Genomic DNA, 22,609 nt, shown 5'->3' on the forward strand with positions numbered 1-22,609 from the left:
CCCATGTCTCATCTTTAAAAACAAACGCAGGTATTGATTAGGTTTCGAGTGTGACAAATAAATGTTTACCTCGATCTAAGTATTCTTTTGCCTTTATTGCCGGATATCCATTATTGCCGGATATTCATTATTGCCGGATATCCATTATTGCCCTTCTTGGCATATATGATAATAACCTTCATCTTGTAGGTTGCTAAGAGCGACTATCTGTAGTACCAGATTGCAACATAAATACTTGCTAATTTACTCGTTTTTGCATAAATGGAACTGTTCATTAATCACTACTATTGGATATTTTGATATATCACTCTTCAATATGTTGGTGTTTTGATAAATAATTCCTTTATATCAGACGTTTTTAAACATCACTTCTCAAATTAGACGACGTTTTGATTTATCACTCACTCTCTCTCTCTCTCTCTCTCTCTCTCTCTCTCTATTGGATGCTTTAATATATCTCTCTTTTTTCTTAGGCGTTTCGATATACCACTCCTCTTTATTAGACGATTTGATATATCTCTCCTCTTTTGTTAGACGATTTGATATACCACTCCTTTTAATTTGACCATGTGATATATCTCTCCCCTTTATTAGACGTTTTGATATACCGCTCCTCTTTATTAGACGATTTGGTATATCATTCATTCGGATATATCATACCTCTTTCTGGTACATTTTGATATATCTCTCCTCTTTCTTAGACTTTTTAATATACCACTTCTCTGTATTAAAAGGTTTGATATTTCAACGCTCTGAAATTTCTATATGAGTACAATATTAACACTGAAATAAATTATTTTTTTTTCTTCTTCATAAAACAGATTATATTTATTTACCTTGTGAGCCTTTGGATTATCATATGAAATATACAAGAATATACATGAATGGTTTATTCAAGAGTTCTAGTCATGCTTTCATCAATATATCAAAATACTTTGGCTGGTGTAATTCAAATAGAAGTGAATTTACAACAGTTCTAATGCTCAGTATCCTTTTGTACCACAAAAACTTATTAAATTCATTATTCCTTTAATGTAACAGTTTGATCTGATATTATAATAACACTTATAGATTAGATTCCAGTCCATCTTACTGGCTACATTTAAACATCTCTTGGATCTAATATAAAAATGGATAAAATATACTTGAAAGACCCTAGTATGTTTCTACCTTTAACAAAACAATTTTCGCATACTGAAAAATGTGTAGCAGATATAAATAATCGATTCCTCACTTTTAATTAACTTTGCTTAGAATAATAAATCATTTCTTTACATCAAGAGCCGGTGTAAACAACTTTAATCCTAATTCTTACCTAGTTCTCACATATGTATGAAAAAGTATTTCAATTTTTCCTATTCGCGATTTCGTCAAAAGGAATAAACAGTTGATGAGGCAAGCTAATTAGTGATTTCTGCTCAATAATTATGAAATATCTAGTTTTATTTCCGATACATGTGCCCTTTGATTAGGGATGTTAATGTCATTTTTCTACAGTCACATTAAATTAAATCTCATAATGGATTATCTCCGATAAATTGAATACAGGAATGCCTTTGAATTTAAGTCCTTTTCGCGATTTTGGTCTTCTTCACGAAAATTAAAGGTGTGTTAAAAGTCAATTTTTATTGATGGTGACTTTTACAATTACAGTTGAGATTTACATATATTACAAAGGTAATGTCAAATATAAGTTAAACACTGTTTTAAAATATATGGCCGAAATCGTAAAATTTGCAGGTGTCTTGTTTTAAGATCCGTACCAAATCTGTGCGCATTACAATTATGTAATAAAATCTTACCTCGAATAATTATTAGAACACGAATGAATTTACAAGGATTGTACATCCTTGCTGTACGCAGCAAATGTCACAAATTACACCGAATGGTGCATTTTATCGCAGTCAGTGAAATAATAACTTACTATGAACTTAACAAAACAACAGAAAAATCAGAAACACAATAAATATCATTATCAAGTAACAAAATTGATTCACTTTTTCTCAAATTTTACAAACAAATAAGCATCATTGCAGATTTGCACCATATTTTGATTTCATCTTACGATAGATAATATAGATCCATCTCTCGCTTCTTCATATAACATTTCATGTTATCCTAGTTCTGTCAACAAAGTATCGAATATATTTTCTCAAAAGTATTTAAATTGTTCCGTAAATCAGCACCAACTTCAAACATACAAATACTTTATCGATGCTACTCGATCAGTATCGATCGTCATTTATTAGACATCCAAAGGAAAACATTGAGTCAAACAAATAAATGAAAATGACCAGGTGAATTATTTTCATGTTCTGTCATGGTTTAGTTTTATATTTATAAGCACGGGAATACATGAAGGTTATATGATGCAACGACACTCACAACAACAACAAAAATGCCTTCCCCAGGACAAAGCACAGAAGCTGACACTGGCTAGGATACGAACCCGTGTCTTTCTGGTTGTGAGTCCGGCACCCTAACCATTAAGCCACATGGGCTCTCTATTTGATGTACATGACCTGGATAGATGAATAAATGAATTCATTTAAAATGTACTTTTGATTCTAAGATGAATAAAAAAATTCATTTAAAATGTACTTTTGATTCAGTGGTAACAAAAATAATATAGGTCATATGTTGTAAGTTACTTGCCATGAACATGTATCACTGTGACATTATTGCAAGCTTTAATATCTGATAAGACTGAAGATCGACACGGACATTCAATGCGGAAGTGGACGTGTCTCTGTTACATCAGTAATGTCCGAACATTAGCTAATACCCTTCGATGAAGTAAGTATAAAAAGCGAACGATATCTGGTACAATACAGCCAGTTCATCCGAGCAGTACAGAGGTAAGAACATAGGACGTCAGGCATAAAGGTCGTGAGGGTTGAATAAGCGATATTTATAAAAGAATAATGAAACATCGAAGAAAATGATTTTTAACATTGTTTGAACTGGGTATTATATCTGTAATAATTCCATAGAAGATGTTTTCCTTCTGCAATGGATTATATATAATTACATCCATAATATATGTACATGTTTTCATCTTTTGGATCATGCGAATGCATGCAGTTTAAAGATAAATCTCTCACTGATAAGATCTATTATGTTTTCTTTTGAATTCAATATTCCATTCATTCTTGTACTTTTGCGCATAAAATCCAAAAAGCGGCGCAATTTCAATTTCTTTGATGGAAGTTACCTGTAATGAAATGTCATTAATATGTTTTGGTTGTTCTCGATACAAGAATACAGTCGTTCGAAAACTACAGGTGTTTGCTGACCAATACATTCAGTTTCAACTATCAACTGGTTTTCTTACCTGCTATTACATTAGTTTCATTGCATTTTGCTAAAACGTTTAATGTAACCATTTTTGCTTGACCACCACTTTCCGGTACGGAGTCCGATACAAGTTTGATTTACTTATATTTATTGAATGCATTTTCACGCATATTCAACAAAAGGAAAACCAAAACGGTTACTGGTCAATTAAGTTGTTTCACTTTTAACTAATAACAGTTTCCATTTAAAAAAGAATAAGAAAAAGTGTATCCTCGTTTTATATATGATCATGATTACAAGGGACATCAAAACAAAGTCAACAAGATCCTGGTAGCTTCCCCTTGATTGACGCTAAACACAATTTCAATGCATACACGTGAAAATGTTTATAAACTAGCGCGTAAAATAAAGCCAACTATTTTAAACATGAAGGCCACTGACGTCGCTTTTATCAGCAAAGAAAAAATATCCTCTTACAAACCAAAGATCCTCCCGCTAAACTAGGATATGTAACAAATCTTTTATTCCCAGCTTCAAAATGAGGACAGCTTACATCATTGTTGCCTGCGTGGCTATGATAATGGGTCTCGCACTGGGAGAGTTGGGACAGGCAGGATACACCAGTTCTTACTATAACAACGCTGGATACGGTGGCTTGGGATACGGCAGTGGTCTCGGATACGGTGGAATGGGCTACAGCGGTGGATATGGAGGTCTAGGATATAGTGGTGGATACGGATTAGGAGGAGGTCAAGGCGGTTATGGAAAGAGCGGTAATTTGTATGGCGCACCATATGCAAAGAAGGGTGGACAGTCTGGAAGTGGAGGTGGAATATTCCGTAAGTTTCAAGCGTGCGATTTTTAAAATATACATCAGTCTTGTTGAAACTGTGAAATAACATTAAGACTATTAATATCCGCAGAATCTTAATATAAATATACAAAATGGATGAAACAGCCATCTTTATCAAATTTTAAATAGTATGTTCTTTAAATAATAATAATAATAGTCAGAGTAAGAAGACGTGTGTGTGTGTGTGTGTGTGTGTGTGTGTGTGTGATTTTGATCTTTTACGTAGCTTTAAACAATTTTCAGTCATAACGCTTCGATGCCAGCAGTATGTCAGTTTGTAGTGATGTCTAGCACTGGGGCATCATGCTGCAGATATGTAGCATAATGTCCAGAACAGTCACATGACCCATACACCGGGTCGATCAGTCCTAACACTAACCTTTTAATGCTGAGCGCCTAGCAAGGCAGGTGTAAGTTCTATTTGGTATGACTCGGCCGGGATTCTAACCTGCGACCTCCCGCATCCTAGGCGGACGCTCTAACCACTAGGCCACCAGACTGGTCCAAGAAGAAGAAGAAAAGAAGAAAGAAGAAGAAAAATAATTATGATGTTATCAATATCATTATCATCAATATCGACTTCGTCATCGTCACCATCATCATCACATGGTCATTATTGTAGATTTAACAATGATATGACTGACACCAAAACAGCAGCATGAGTTATCTTGATCTTTATTGCTATATATCTCTGTATTTTAAATGATAATTATTTCTTTTCTTTACAGTGATATTGATCCTGTTTCTTATCCTGTTTATGCGAAAATGAAATTCCGCCAACAGCACTAGAGATGAGACCATCTGAAATATGTCTGTCGCCTAATATTACCATCATATTTTATTTATGATAATCGAAATGAAAAATAAAATCTTTTAATTTAAATACGACTGCTTGACTTCTTGTATTTCCCCGTATATAAACAAATATCATCAGACTTACCTGACAACAACGGCACGATCTTTAATTTAAGAAAAAGATAATACTTTCAGCCATTATAGTATCTACACAGGCTCTTAATACGGCTCGATTGCCCTGAAGTATCATTATTTCCATTGATTAATGAGTCGAATCTCTCTATAAACGAATTTTAATTTACGCAGTGAATATATCCTGTAATCCCATTTAGTTATACACATAATTTTAAAGGAAAGCAAATTTAATATGAAGTTTTTCAAGTGACGAATACGGTAATCATTTATTTCAATACCCTTATAGAGCGTAACACTAGAAAACTCACAAAGTTTCATAAATTTCTTATCAGTACAAACATGGGATTATATTTATCAGTGACGAAATTGTAAATGTAGCATCTGACGGACTTCGAAAATCGTTGAATTAAAAGGATTTCAATTGCATTCGGACACTCAGAAATTACACTGAGACCATTTATAACGTCATATCGTGATATCACATATTCATCTTATTGTTCGTACACTTTACAGATAGTATGTACAGTTTAATATTTGTGAAATGTCATTATGTTCACAAATCACTTTCTGTGAATCGGGTTAGCCCAAATAAGCCCTCGAAATTCTTGCTCAGTATTCTTTCTATTGACTGGCTGCGAGCGACCGTGTTAATTTTCTTTACCCAACTTTCTGGAACTTTTGTTAAATACTATTCTATCAACATTGTGGCCGCCATCCATCGAATCGATTGCCCAAGCAGCACTGGAAAAAACAAGCCATATCAGTCGAAATATAACCAATGTACCTCAGTAGTAAATGGGGCCACCCTAGCGTCATGGGGAATTTACTACTTACCTCTCATGGGTTGTCAAAACTAAACTTAAATGCATATGTCAGCCTATGACAAGAGAGATTTTAAAGGTTAACTTATAAAAGTAAATAAACTCACTTCTGTTTAGAGAAGAAGGTGGACATATGCCGGTTTCCCGACCAAAAGTTACCCAACCACTGCATGATCTGTGTTAAATGTTCCATTGATATAGAAAGACAATTGCTTTTTGAATTATAATTTGTAATTAAAAGAGCTACTTTTAAATGTTACTGTTTATGTGAATTTAACTAGTGTCAATGACTATTTTATAACGAGCAACAAATGAAAGGTAAATCATTTGAGTCAGAGTGAAAGAAATTAATTCTTCTTTCTGCCTAAGCAATTTCCGTTATCATAAAACTATGTGATAAACAGAATCCCATATGGATAATGATTTTATATTAAATTAGTGAAGCTTGCTAGGGTCGCAAAAGCTGGACATTATTCACCTCGCTACATAAATTCAATGTTAAATCATTACCAATTTGAGATCCTCTATATAAAGCAAGCGCGATATGGACAGGTTCTCTAAAATAGTATACGATGATGTCATTTGATGATTGGTGTTTTGCTGTTTTGACACAGAAAAACCCCCACAGAAATTGACTGAAAAAGAAGCCCTCAGAACAAACAATTCAAGAGATTGGACTGAATACAAAAGCGTTGGTATAAAATAAACACTCAAAAGAATATACAAAGGAAATACTCTTAATGCCACGAAATGTAGGACAATCTCCGAAACAACTCAAATGTCTTTTGAATACTTATCCGATACTTATTAAACAAACATTCTTTTGATATCAAATACTTGAAATATCCAATAATACACAACAGTTATCATTCTTTAAGGATGAAGGCATATTAAACGATGCATTCTCCGATTTAGAAAAGACTGAGGGTTTAAATTTTGCTTTTCTCATGTTTACTTACCGCTCAACAAATTGACAAGCATTGTAATCAATGACAGGAAATTGCCTACGTTATTAGAACAATTTCTCTAAATAAATCTTGAGGCTCTGATAAGATAAATCACGATCTTTAAAAGGGTGGAGCGCCAGCAATGATAAGACATCTGTATATTTTATTAAGCAGATCTCTTAATAAGAAAAGTTTTCCCGTTCTTTGGAAGAAAAAGCTGTAGTAATATCATTATCCAAGAAAGATAGCAAAGATGATCGCACCAATTACAGACTCATTCCGTTACTTAACCGTGTATTCAAAATCATGGAAAAGGTCATTCTCAAATACTTGCACAGTTACTTGCATGAAATGTTCTTAAATATCAACCAGGCTGTCTTCCAAATTATTCAGCCGTAAACCAACTGATAGACATGTATCACAGTGTTTGTGAAGCCCTCAGTTGTAAAGAAGATATGTGTGTTATATTTTGCGATTTATTATGAACCAATTTTTAATCTTACACGGCTGATCTAGCGTCCAATAAAGATGTTCAATCTGTTATTGTGTATCTCACAATCCCTATCGTTCACCTAAAATTTCCGGTGGCACACCCAGCCTGGAACTACTTTTTTTTTCAAGTTAAAGTATCAAATAATAGTCCACCTATAAAATAATTGGGAATAACTTATTGCAATAAATTTTAAATTATTCAAAAACTGCTAACAATATTAGAAATTTTAAGAAATGCAGTTATATGTGATGAAAATGGCCACTTTTGACGCTGTGGATCATAGGAGGGTAGCGAAGAGCAGTTTAGGTACATTTCACGGTATCAGGGTTGAGAAATTAGAGTTTGTTGAGTTGGAAAACAATAATTATATGCTGGAAAGAATGTTTGACACTGAGTTATCAGATGAATCTGCTGTGCAAGGTGACATTTAAGCGAGAGAGAGAGAGAGAGAGTACATTGAAGCTGAACATTTGTATTGGAATTTTTAAAAATAGAGACAAAATAAAAACGACTCTGAAAATCATGACAAGATTAAAGACATGGTTAGAGTGTCCCTCGCTTCGGTATAACTGTACCCCATGCTTAATTCCCAAGAGACATTCCACAACGCGAATCATCTAAAACACCGAATAGAGCTAAAAATCTATTGAAGCTTCAGAGTTGCATGATATAATCTGCTAAATTATATATTTTTGTAGGAGCGAGTTTAAGTGGAGAGACTTGTAATTTTGTCTATTAAAATTACCAAGGAATCAACATTGTCTATTAAAATTACCAAGGAATCAACATTGTCTATTAAATCTGAAGATGAAACTGACAAACATTTGTAACATAAAGCTCAGGCACTTGATTCAGGGGGATATTAATGTGTACACTCACCAGTTAACAAAATGTAACAATCTCGCAGGTCACAAATTGACCCCTCGATGACTCCGATATAAACAAAATGTATACTATCTGTGCATTTAGTTATTCATAACTTACACCACTGTAAAGATGACATTCCACATCTTTCATCCATGTACCATATAAGCAGCCTTACTGATTATAAAGGGCCATTTTTATGCAACGTTTATCCGTTGCTTCGTGTTTTGTACACACAGGGCACACAGGCCACAACTCAGCCTCCGATCTACTTCGGAGTAAACGCGACTATTGGGCGTTAACAATAAGCAACAAACGATGAATACCGGAGAACAAGAACAATTCTAATTCAAATTCGGATTTCATATTTCTTCTTTCTTGCTCATTCGGAAAATAAAACTTCGTACATTTGTCTGAACTAATTTGCTCATTTACTATATTATGCTGGTATTGTAACGGTCATAACCCCGAAATATTTGCATAAAACAAGAGACATTCCTAATGCCATGTTTAACGAGAGGAGGGAAATTCGAAATATTTTTTCTTGAGACAGATATCGTGAAAACCCATTTAGCAAAAATAAAGCATAAGAAAAAACAGTTAAATACTTGTGAAAATAGCAGAAATTCCAATGACAATGTCGTATGGACTGGCTAGACATTTATATTTCAGTTCGAAATCCCCCATCCCATCCCTACGAATGCCCATGCACTTAATGACAGCAAACTTCCCAATTAACTAGTTTATAATTATTTTCCACCTGAAGCAAATGCAAATGTGTGAATGGTATTAGTTTTGTGTTTTAAAAAACGTGGGTGGAAATAAGGTCCTAGACATATCTGAATCAAATTTTAGGGTGTCAAATAGATAAAAAAATATATTTCTTGTCATGATATATGGACCGTTAAAAAAGCTTCAGACTACATTGTATTATTAAGAAAAGAATATTGAGAGACATTTCATGGCTAAAAAAAAATACTCAGGCACCAACCCCCGAAAATCATAATTTGGAATGAAGCAGTTATTGAACCTTCTAGGCATCTGTATGCTCATATGGACATCCAAATTTTGTTTAGTGCACCCACCCCCAACAATATTAAATTTGAAGCCATCCAGTGCTACACCTTTTCATGGTAAAACGTAGATAATTAGAATAAAAATTATTACATCAATTTAAAAAGATACCATATATTTAATATGATTACTTTTGGACTGGGTTTGTAATTATTACAAAATCTCATTATCATGATTGAGATAAAAGCAAATATGTGTTATGGATATCATGCATGAGGAGATGACCGTAATATTGTTTCAAGTCAAAGTAAATTAAAAGTTTTGTACCAAATGTAACAAACGTAAGTGCAATGCAGCATTCATGGCATGACATAACACAGTGCATATAATTGAAAGGTGGTCTGAATCAGGAAGGTCTGACAGATAAAGAATAATAAATAATAAAGAATAATATAGCACTGGCCAAGAAACCTTGGAAATTAAAATGGAAAAATCTGTGTACACTTCAATCATTGTCACAACATTCCAAACTCCTACGTAGCAACTATCTTGCCACTATTGAATTCGGACGCATGCCATCCAGCAGTAGATAAAAACTGAATGAATACCAATACAATACAGTTTCAACTTACTTTGTGGACAATCTTTTCCTTTTCCGTCTTCTCACTAGGTCAATTAAAAAAATGTGGTAAACATAGAGAGAATCTCAAAGAGTCGAAATTTATATTGGGGATACCTTTCAAAAGCATTAAAAGTTAAAACTTTCCTGTACGAAATATACGATATGGTTCTGTGCCAAAGAAGAATAAGTTTACCACCTTTATTTGTTTACATCACATGTTCCAGGCCAAAATAATACCAAATCATTACTGTATATTCTTGAAAGAACCTCACGCTTTTTTGAGAGGTTATGAAAGCTGTTCTGGAGTTCTACATCTGGTTAAACTATGTAAAATTTCATCGGAATTAATACCTATAAAGGGTAACTGAGATTGCAGATGTCTTCCTTTACTATCGGAGACTATAACCAGAATGCCGTCATTGTTAACTATACGTCATCCTTTCTAAGAACAATATTTTCAATATATTTTGCTATTCCTATTATTTCATGAGAATTTGTTATAAGTGTTAAATCTACAGGTCGTTTTGCAAAAACAAATCCAGTTGTAGCACGTGGCTGCAAGACAGTGTATGTGTGAAATGTGAAAGAAATGCAATCCAATAATAACTCACACATAACATGTTAAATGAGACCAGATGATGTAGTTGTCGTTAGTTTTCCCCTTTTACTGATACAAACAAGTGCATGTGAATTTAGTGCATGTAACCAAAGTCCAAAAGCACAATGTACAAATATGACAATATTGCCATATGTATAAATGTGAAAGGTCTGATAACTGAAACCGTTAACCTTTAGTCCTTTTTATTTCTTGTCTTCCCTATTGCTATACCTAACTGACATGGTGCAAAACTATTTGATGCATCAACTTCAACTCCATGTAAAGTCAAATTTGTGCTTTGTGAATGGTCACCTTGGAAGACATTAAGAGTGGAATTTGATGCCCTTTGGCAACAGTATTCTTCTCAATGGTAAACAATAAAACTTTCTCTTCTCAAGTGAACTAAATTATGTTGAAAATCAACTGTCACAGAGTTTTCCTTCACTGCCAAAATCTTTCCATGGAAACCATTTACAAGTGCTGTGCTTAAGTTTTTGACCAGCATAACTGGACAGTCGATTTTCAAGTGAAATACTTTTGGAGCACACAACTTATTGCACTGATTATTGTCACTCACATCTACTAACTAATAAGACATTCATAGACCATCCACTGGCATAGGTTTGTACGCATTGTATATTTCATAATCAAAGTTCTGTCCACAAAGTGTTATTAGGTCATCTCCAGAAGATAGATGTCCTGCAGTCTCGTCATCACGTTTTTAGTATCTTCCTGGATTTATTCCTTTGAACCATCATTGAAAGCCTTTAGGAATCTAATTCATCTTGTCTTATTACCTCATCAGGGTCATTTATGTACCCAAATACCATTGGGAAAAATGGTGGATTTGAAGCAAGATTCATTTCAATCGCATATGAATGGGTCAGGTACAGGTTGAAGCTGAAAAAAGTCCCTACTTGCAATAACTTTTATACCTCCAAAATACAGATCTGAATGCTTAATCATTCTACTTGCATGTTCAATTTGTCCAAGTTTCAATGATAGTATAGAAATCTCCTGAATTGTCAAACAGTCTGTTTTCAAAATATTTTTGCGTGAATCAAAATGTTCATCACTGTCACATCTACCATCACCAACCAAAGACTAGGAATGCACTGTGCATCATTTCACATTCAGTGATGCAATGCCTGTTGTGCCAGTTACAATCACACTTTTATCTGCTGCAGACAATGTATTTCGTATTTCCCTCACCACAACCCTTTTGCTTGTCCTACTTTGGCCTAACAAAATTATAGTGTGGCCCTGTACAAATAATTCAACAGCAAATATCACTGTTTTATACCTTTTACATTCACGCGCATATACAACATGAAAAAGTGAAGCTTAACAAAATAAAAGACATATCATTTACAAAGAGTACATATACAACATGAAAAAGTGAAGCTTAACAAAATAAAAGACATATCATTTACAAAGAGTACAGTGTCACGTAACCAAATCTGACCACCCACCTACCAAGGTTGGTTCTGTGTTGTTGGCTGTACAGGTCCTAGCATGTATACATTTTGAATAAAATGTTGTGTTTGTGTGTGCAAACTAGTTACAAATAATTAAACAAGAATTAATTAAGTTAATCCTTTTGTTTTCTTGACAGTGTAAATTCTATATGAGATCCAAATATTTAACGTTAGGAGAAAGATTTACAAAGCTATATTTAACAGTTAAATTACATATCAGTTGAAATTCGGGTAATTACTTACCTCTAGACTAAATAAGTATATAATTTTTAAAAGCAAATCTTTTGTCACACACATCCAGAGCTCACCTATATGGCTATTTAGAAAACGCTGAAAATAAAACCATTGCAATTAATATGTGAAATATTTGTTAAATATATTCCCGGCAATTATTATTACTCATGTAACGATCGGAACAGTTAACAGAATTGACGGAAAATACCGAGGATATTCCGAGTGCATTTTTGCCGGGTTAGGCCGAAATGTAGCGATTGATAGCGATGTTTGAAAAGGCTTACTCAAGAAAAGATCCAATCACTGAAGCGATCACGATTCACTACGAAGTAGACCGGAAGTTTAGGTGACCTGTGTGCCCGTGTGTACAAGACACGAAACATCGAATAAACATAGGAGTATAAATGGCCCTTTTCAATCAGTAAAGTTTCTTAAATAGTACATGGATGAAAGTTGTGGAATGTCTTCTTTACAGTGGTGTTAGTCCATAAGGACTGAATGCACAGATGGTATCGAAAAATTTGATCGGAGTCATCGAGGGGTCAGATTGTGATCTGCTAAAATCAAGTGCACGTGACATAAAGGTAAACGTATATAAGAGAGCAGTATGTGACCCACAAAAAGAAGTATTACATCCATTACGTACAGTATTATCAAGATCACTGGGGGACAATGTGGGGGTGCGTTTTGGACTTTTAACATAACCTAAACAATTTTAGTGTCGTGTCGCTACGATGTCTGCTGTGTGACGGTTTATCGTGATGTCTAGCAATGAGGGACGATGTGGGAAGTGTATGTTTATGTTCTCAATTCTTGCGACTGTTCAAGTAGAAAATAAAAATAAAACAGATCAATAATGCAATAATGTTTAACATTCTCTTGTTAAATTATAACCAAATGAATATTTAAAATATATTCCGCATGTTAGAATGAGATCGAATCTTTCATTTCGTAATTTTATTCTTAAATTATCGCATACAAATAGAGCGGTTTAATGTATTGTAAATGAATGAGCTTTCTTTATAATCTTTAATGCATTAAACTACTGTTAGTCTGTAAAGTTTACCCTGAACTTTGCTTGGAAGTATAGTGGATATTCAGCATAAAGTGTGTCAGAAAAGGGGATACTTACGGGTCTGTAACCTATTTGATTGAGAAGTAAAGAAAACGGTCACTTGCATGTGACTATATTAAATCCATCCATACATCCCATACAACATTTTTAAAATTCAACGCTAAAGAGTAAGTCCATATTGAAATGCAGACAAACCAATGATGCAAATGCATTGTGTATATAGGCTCAAGCATGGTTAAATACATGTATACACGTTGTGGGTTATACACTATATTTCATAAAACGTGAAATGTCTAATTTATTGTTTAAGTATACATTATGTTTTTAACGAATGCGCGAATAAAAAGAGAATATGTAATAAATACAAAACCACATAAGTGTTTTGATCCGAGTCGGAGAAAAGAACTTGTTTGATGCGGCGTAAGAATATAGTCTCGGCCTGATGACCTTGACATTCCTACGCAGTATCAAACTTTTTTCCCCACCCGCTCGGAAAAAAACACATATGTAGTTTTCTCTATGTATTGACGGATTTCGACCGAGTCTGGCATAAAGACCTTATCCATAAACTAAAAAGCTATGGAGAATCAGTTATAAGTAAATGGTTCACTATGACTCCAATATAACAGTAATTGTTGTGAAATCCCCAGAATCTACAATTCAGCTTGATTCAGCTGTGGTGCCGCAGGGTTCAGTTCTATGGCCAGTATTGTTTCTTGTATTAATCAGTGAAATGCTGATAATATACCTAGTCTCACCAGACGTTTGCTGAAGACAGTACTCTTTCTTACGCTTCTACCAGTATGCAAGATATTCAGTGTGTAACCAATGTCGACTTTGAAACTATATACGACCGGTCAAAACAATAGTTGGTACGCTTCAACCCTACAAACAAAAACGAAGTCAGGTTTTTCAGCAAAACTAAAAACCCAATCTTTCCCAACTCGACGTTCCTATATGAATAATTTTCTTGACAATCATAAACACTTGGGCGTTACACTTTTTACCGCACTTCCAAAATGCACTTAAAAATACATCAAATATAAGTTTACTCAAGTACAAGATGGCTAGAAAATCCTTAGATATAATTTACTTTTCATTTATTAGGCCTATGTCAGAAATATGCAGATCTCGTTTGGGATGGACGTTGAAAAGCAGACTAGAAAATATTAGAGGAATACAATTAGAGGCTGCTGGGATAGTTACGTGTTTAATCAGAAGTGCCCACGCATGCAGTAACTGAGGAATGCGGCTGGTCACAGACCTCAGAAAGAAGAAAATTTCACGAACTCTGTATGTTTCACAGCATTACTTATAATGATTTACCAGGTTATTTAAATAAAGTACTTCCTCCTTTGGTGGGAGTTACGTCACGATACATTCTTAGTAATAGAAAAAAAAATTGTCTAAATTAAATTTTACGCTTTATATATTTATTTCCTTAAATGTTTTAATCTTGTATATGTCAATTCGGCAAACGACTTCTTAAACTTTAAAACGTATATTACCCCGTTAAACAATATCATTCCTTCTTATAATCATTTTGTGAATTCAATACTCTATTGCTTATATTAGGGTGAAAAAAACAATATAGAGACCTCAGAAAGATCAGTACGACAATTACATGAGAGTTAAACCTCTTTCGTACCTGTGAGGTAGAAGTAGAAAATGCATATCGTTATTTTTTTTTTCTTTCATTTTTACTCAATACACACTTCAGAGTCAAAATCTAATATTTGGTCTAAACGAAAAGCTTGCCCCCCCCCCCCCCAAAAAAAAAAATTGCACAAACATTAATCTGACTGGCACTTCTGAACGTGCAACTGAACAAAATTTGAATATATTCAAGCTGCTTCAAAAGTACATTAAGGATACATGGCATTTTAACTAATGTGTCTCCTTAAGATCTAAAAATGAAGTGATTTTCTATAAAATTGCTGATACTCTTCCTCAGACTGTATTATGAACAATTAATAGTGATGTGGGTGATAACATAATACATTTTATTTTGTCTGAAGTTTCGTAACATCATCGTTGACTTGCCTTGAATATTTCTCTTCTCTATTTTATTTTCTCAGATCACTGACCACAAGGAATATGTATACTCAGGACAGACAAGACCGTTTTTGCTTAGAGAAAAAATCGCAAACCATATCTGAAGCTATGTCAATTACTGCATGCATAAACTTATTAAGATAGAAACGTCATATTTAGTTTGCAAAGGTTCTACATGGAAAAATCGTTGTCGGTTCTGGGTCGCCGAATGCAACGTGCCCATACCCTCATATCAATAATAGCATCGTTTATATTTATAATAACATGGTACATTCCTATCCTGGGTTATTATTTATCTAAACTTCTTCTGTTTGATGGAGGTGATGGAGATAACAGCTCCACCTCTTCAGTATGGTGGAGTGGAAGGAGAATAAAACGGAGTGCACCGGCTATAGGCAACTCAGGGATATTCTGTTTATCCTTTGTTTTGTTTGTGTTTTTATTCGATGAACTGCTAGAAATTATTACGTCTTTTTTGTACGATTGTGTTTTCGAGTGTCAATATTTACATTTAAAAATCTTAGACGCCTGAGCACGGAATTTTCCGCTATGATAATTTCTTAAGATGTAGTTGAGGAAAACCTGAAGAGCATGTTACCTATGCGTAAGGTGTGCAGTTCAAGGCATTTCGCTTGGAACCAAACGTTTCGACGGACAAGAACTACACAATGACAATTACCTTCTGAATGCTTTGGCTCAGCTCAGGAGGATGGGCGTATTGACTCTAAAGCCCAAGCTTCTGCACTTTGCGATATATACTTGCCCATGTATTACGTCAGTTGCCCTCTTTCTTAAGGTCGCTTCTCTTACCAGGGTTAGGTGGCATGGGTGAAGTGATTGTGGTCTGCAGCATATTTATGAGTCAGGGATGGTGTCCACATCACATTTCCCCCGTGTATTTGCATCTTCTCGTCGTAAACTCATTTAATAGGCTTTATTGGATAGTTTGTACATTTCCTACATACGAGTCCCGAATTCGTCGAACTTGTTGATTTAATTATATCTGATTTAATCTATATTTATTTCAATTTAATAGTTTGTCAGTTTTTATTTTTTATTTTTCATTACATGATATTGTCATGTAAATTTATTCACTAGAGATGATATTTTTTTAGAAAATAGTTTGAACTTGACTGTTAGTTTATAAACACCAGGTGTTGATCTAAATCCTGACCTTGTTTCATAATTTGTAGCAACCTTCGTAAACAAGTTCAATTTTATTTTAAATGATTGGTTGTTTCCAAGGTCATGATAGGACTTTGTCTTTAAGATATAAACAATTTTATTATCTCAGAGAGTAAAAATGATTGGTTTTCGTCAGGGTCACACTGGATAAATGTGACCTGTAACAAGTACTTGCTTCTATAAACTGTCAGAAGATGATCACGTGGCCCTTGTTTACGTTTTAGAAAGACCAATTAAACCATGTTTTGGACTATTAAAGTGTTAGTTGTATGTTGTGCTGTTTGGAGTTATTTCAAATTACTTGGATTCAAAAGGATTAATTCTGTTATTTGTCTGGAAAATACGTGTGTTCAAGTAATATTGTGGAACAAGAACAGTTTTTTATATTAAACTTTATTTGCTATCAGAAAGCGGAGAGAATGTTTGTTTCTACAAGGAACTGTAGACTTCAACACTACAGATTGCAGCATACGTCATCGTCTTCCATCTTGGATTCTTCGTCGGGATTCTAACTTGAAACCAGTAGAACATTTTGTTATTAGGACTACTAAAATTTTATTCTCGGATTACTTTTGGATTATTTTGGATTTGATTCTACAAAACCGTAAGTTCATATTTTTTTCTTCACTTTTGCAGAATTTTTCCAGGGAAATAGATTATTGTATTTTTCAAAGCTTGTTGTTTTCACTCTTTCTTGTGTTAATGTTTATTCGAGCCTAAACAAGTGACATAAGAAATTGGGGGCTCGTCCTAAGGATCATTTTGAATTTAGGATAGAATATTTCAGAAAACTTTTTTGTTTGAAATTTGAATTCCCCTAGTTTTTGGAATCTTAGTGAAATCGGCAAGCTTTTTCTAAAATGGCATCAAAAGTAGAAATCTTTCTTTCAAATCCTACTCAGGAACAATTAGATCTTTTCCCAAAAGATGATTTGATTCAACTTGCAAAAAAATACGATCTTTCTGAAGTAAAGGCTTCCTTAACGAAACAGGAAATAAGAAATATTTTGATTTAGTATTTGGTAGGAAAGAATGTTTTGGATAAAAGTGCATTGATTTCAGTCAGTAAGTCTGTATCAGACTCTGAAACAAAAATGAAAGAATTAGAATTAAAATACAAAATGGAATTGGAGTTGAGGAAGCTGGAATTTCAGAAAGATAATGAGGGAAAAACAAATGCAAACGCAGTTACAGTTGGAAAAAGAAACAGAACAAATGAAATTGGAGAAAGAGAAAGAACAAATGAAATTGGAGAAGAAAAAAAATAATTTGACAATTTGAGAAAGAGGAGAGAGAGACAGGAAAAAGAGAAAGACAAACAAATGCATTTACAAGCAGAAGAAAAAGAGAAAGAAAGACAAATACAATTACAAGAAAAACAGATGCAAATACAGTTATAAGAAAAACAAACAGATATGGAAGAAAGAGAGAAAGAGAGGGAATATCAATGTAAAATGAAACAAAATGGAACTCGCAAGTGAAAAGCACATTCATACTTCAAATCCAAATTTAAGTTTTGATCTTTCAAAGAATATTATCTTACTGCCCCCATTCAGAGAAAAAGAAGTAGACAAATATTGTACTCGTTTTCAAAACGTTGCTGAAAATATGAAGTGGCCAAGGGAGCATTGGACTCAATTATAACAATGTGTACTCACTGGCAAGACGTGATATTTACAATTCACTGTCAGTTCACCAATATGGTAACTATGATGTGGTTAAAGAATGCATCCTAGGGTGTTATGAGTTAGTCCCTGAAGCTTATCAGCAAAAGTTCAGAAAATATAAAAAGAAACTGGACAAACGAATGTCGAATTTCCTAGAGAAAAAGAGCAATTATTTGATAGATGGTGCTTAGCCAAGAAAGTTGAACGAGATTATGAAAGTCTCAAACAGCTTGTATTAATTGAAGATTTCAAAAACTGTGTCCATAGTGACTTTAAGTCTTATCTTGACGAGCATCAGATTGAAACCTTGGAACATGCTGCTCGAGCTGCTGATGAGTATTCTTTAACTCATAACGTTCCTTTTGTAAATAAGACTTCTAATCAACAGTCTTTTGGCAGAAAAGTATTTCAGCCTAATACAAGCCCTACTAAAACTCAAACTGGCACAACTTCTTAAAATCAAATTTCAGAAAAGCTTGATTCAAGATCCTTGTCTCTTTCTACATGTACCTATTGGACTAGAAAAGGACACGTTATTTCTGATTGCTACAAACTGAAAAATAGGCATCAGAATCAAGACAGAACTATTCCAAATAATCTTATTTTTAAGAGGTCAAGGTCAAGGTCATTTACTGAAATCAGTACATTTGTTGGATCAGGGAGTAGAGTGCAGCTTTGTAATGTTCCTCTCCATTGTGTAAATTTGTCATCAGACTTAGTTTCAGGACCCGTGACAGTCGGAACAGTCTCTGTTTTACCGTCTAAGGCAATCATTTATTACTAGGCAACGACCTGTAACTGACAAGCCTTGCTTGGATCAGAAAGTCGGTCCAATTGAAAAATAAATCCCTGATGTATTTCCAGCCTGTGCAGTTACCAGAGTTATGGCAAAAAAAACTCTGGAGAATGATGTTGATAAGGAAAGTATTCCTTTAGCTGACACTTGTATTGGTCAGGCTTTTGATGGGTCACTTTCAGTCCTTGTTTGGATCGATCAGAAGGTATTGATCACAGTGATCCTCTTTTAACGACTCATTCTCTTTATTCTAATCAGGTTGATAAACGACAATCACTTGTCTTTGAACAGGAAAAAGATCCTGAGATCTCCTGTTTGTTTTAGAAGGCCATTAATGAAACTGAAGCTACTGAAGTTCCTGACTGTTATTTCGTTAAAAATGGAATTCTTATGAGAAAAGGAGACCTTCCGAGGTACCTGATGAGGAAGAAAAGTCAGTGTACTATCAAATCGTACTTCCAAAACCTTACAGACAGGAAATGCTTAGTCTGGCCCATGAAACTCCATTGGCTGGTCATTTAGGATCAATAAAACTTATCACTAGATCTTAACTCTTTTCTATTGGCCAAAAATCAAAAGTGATGTTAGTAAATACAGTAGATCTTGTCATACCTGTCAAATGGTAGGAAGACCTAATCAGAAAATTATCAAGGCTCATTTACAACCTATTCCTGCCTTTGATGAACCATTCAGTAGAATTATGGTAGACTGTGTTGGTTCCTTACCTAAAACCAAGTCAGGTAACCAATACCCGTTGCCCATTATGTGTGCGTCAACAAGGTTTCCAGAGGCAATGCCCTTGAGGAATATAAGATCGAAAACAATAGTAAAAGCTTTAATAAAGTTTTTCACTCAATTTGGCCTTCCCAAGTCCGTACAGTCTGATCTTGGCTCAAATTTCATGTCTGGAATTTTCCAGCAAGTACGAATTAGGCATTCAACAATTCAAATGATCTGCCTATCACCCTGAGAGCCAAGGGGCATTTACAAGATTCCATCAGACTTTGAAAAATATGATTCGATCATATTGTTTTCATACGGGTAAAGGATGGGATGAAGGCATTAATTTACTATTGTTTGCTGTTAGGGAATCAGTTCAAGAATCTTTAGGTTTCAGCCCCTTTGACCTGGTTTTTGCATACACTGTGCATGGAAGATTGAAGTTATCGAAAGAGAAACTTCTTTCTAATGAAGATTCTGAAAATAATCTTCTTGACTACGTTTCCAATTTTAAATATAAGTTGTCAAAGGCTTGTGAGGTCGCAAGATTAAATCTGCACTCTGTTCAACACAAAATGAAGTCAAGATATGATAAAAACTCGAAGGAAAGGAGCTTTCAGCCTGGTCATAGAGTCCTGGCTCTCTTGTCAATACCACAAAATCCTCTTCAGGCCAAGTATTATGGTCCCTACACAGTTGACAGGAAAATAAATGATTTAAATTACATCATAAATACTCCTGGGAGGAGTAAACAAAACCAGCTCTGTCACATTAACATGCTAAAAGAGTATTTTGAAAGAGATTGCCATGTTAAACATGTAATTAATTTAGTTGTACCTGTCCCACTCAGTGAAGATTTACGTGAAGTAATATCATCGGATTCTACTGATATTCGAGTGACAAATCTTCAGAATTCATAAATTATGAAAGATCTGGACCAGAAACTTTCACATTTGCAAGAGCAAGAAAGAAATGAACTTAAACAGTTATTATTTGAATATGAGTGCTTTTTTTCAGATCCTCCTACAAAGACAAACAACATTTTCCATGATTGATGTTGCAATTGTAAATTCCAAACCTTTGAAACAACACCCGTACAGGATGAACCCTCTCAAATAGGAATACTTGAAAAAAGAAATTCAATATTTGCTGGATAATGATTTTATAGAACCCAGTAAAAGTGATTGGAGTTCACCATGCATACTTGTTCCAAAACCAGATAAAACTTTCCGTATGTGTACTGATTATATGAAGGTGAGTAGTGTGACGAAAACAGATTCATTCCCATTACCAAGAATCGATGACTGTATTGATAAGATCGGAAATGCCAAGTATTTCACCAAATTTGACATTCTGAAAGGATTTTGGCAGATACCACTAACGGAAGGAACAAAGTAAATTTCGGAATTCGTGACTCCAGATGGACTTTACCAATATAAAGTAATGCCGTTTGGGATTAAAGGGTCACCAAGTACATTTCAACGTCTCATGAATGTAATTACCTCTGGTATAGACAATTGTGATGCTTACATCGATGATGTCATCATCTACAACGACACCTGAAAAGAACATTTAGCAACAATTCGGAAATTCTTTGACAGACTCACTGATGCATATTTGACAATTTTAATTTATCTAAAAGTGAGTTCTGCCGTGCTAGCGTAACTTTCCTAGAACACATCGTGGGACATGGACATGTTATACATATAGATGCTGTGGTCAATGATATCTCTGAATTTCCACTGCCTGTTTATAATAAGCGATGCGATTTTTGGGTATGGCCGGATACTATAGAAAATGTTGTTCCAATTTTTCTATAATTGCAGAACCCCTGACAAATTGCTGAACCCCTGAACCCCTTTGGACTGAAAAATGTTAGGAGGGTTTTGACAAGTTGAAAGCCATACTTAAATGTGCGCCAGTTCTTACAGCTCCAAATTTCAGCCAATCTTTTAAACTGTCTGTTGATGCAAGTGATGTTTGGGTTGGAGCAGTTTTGATTCAAGAAGGTGAAAGTGGTATCGATCATCCAGTGTGCTATTTGTCCAAGAAATTAAATAAGCACCAAAGGAATTATTCAACAATCGAGAAGGGATGTTTGGCTTTGATATTGGCATTAAAACATTTTGAAGTGTACCTTAGTTCAGCTCCTTCTTCGATTATTGTATTTAGTGACCACAACCCCCTTACTTTCATCGGCAAGATGAAAAATAAAACTCAAAGACTACTACGGTAGAGTTTTTTGTTACAGGAATATAATCTGGACATCAAGCACATCAAGGGAAAAGACAGTTTAATAGCAGACGCACTTTCCCTTGTATAACAATATATTATTTCATGTACACTGTGTAATTTATATGAGTTATTTTAAAACTCATCTATAATTAGTCTGTGGTAAAAAGAACGCTTTATGTATAAATGTTTCTTTTTCTGTAGGGGGGAGTGTTTTCTATATTTTATTTAATTATATCTGATCTAATATATATTTATTTCAATTTAATTGTTCGTCAGTTTTATTTTGTTAATTCGTTTTCATTACATGATATTGTAATGTAAATTTATTCACTAGAGATATCTTTTTAGAAAATAGTTTGACCTTGCTGTTAGTTTATAAACACCAGGTGTTGATCTAAATCCTGACCTTATTTCATAATTTGTAGCAACCTTCGTAAACAAGTTCTATCTTATTTTAAAACGATTGGTTGTTTCCAAGGTCATGATGGGACTTTGTCTTTAAGATATAAACAATTTTTTACATATTTTATTTCTTAGTCTAAAAATGATTGGTTTTCGTCAGGGGCACACTAGGTAAACGTGATCTGTAACAAGTACTTGCTTCTACAAACTTCCAAAAGATAATCACATGACCCTTGTTTACGTTTGGAAAGACCATATAACCCATGTTTTGGAGAAATAATCTCAGTAGAAGCTAGGCTTTTAAACTGTTAGTTGTATGTTGT

At 34.2% G+C, this 22,609-nt stretch overlaps 1 protein-coding gene across 1 annotated transcript; it reads left to right on the forward strand.

The window, feature by feature from the left end:
* The first annotated feature begins 2,846 nt into the window (after positions 1–2,846).
* On the forward strand, positions 2,847–7,766 carry LOC149799376 (uncharacterized). Its single transcript, XM_089957066.1, has 3 exons — positions 2,847–2,858; positions 3,829–4,136; positions 4,879–7,766. Exons 2-3 carry the CDS (start codon positions 3,836–3,838, stop codon positions 4,917–4,919), a joined length of 342 nt encoding a protein of 113 aa, XP_089813192.1. The 5' UTR covers positions 2,847–2,858; positions 3,829–3,835; the 3' UTR covers positions 4,920–7,766.
* The last annotated feature ends 14,843 nt before the right edge of the window (positions 7,767–22,609 follow it).

Source organism: Sinohyriopsis cumingii, chromosome 5 (genome assembly GCF_028554795.1).
Source record: "Sinohyriopsis cumingii isolate HCF-2022 chromosome 5, ASM2855479v2, whole genome shotgun sequence".
Lineage (NCBI taxonomy): Eukaryota > Metazoa > Mollusca > Bivalvia > Unionida > Unionidae > Sinohyriopsis > Sinohyriopsis cumingii.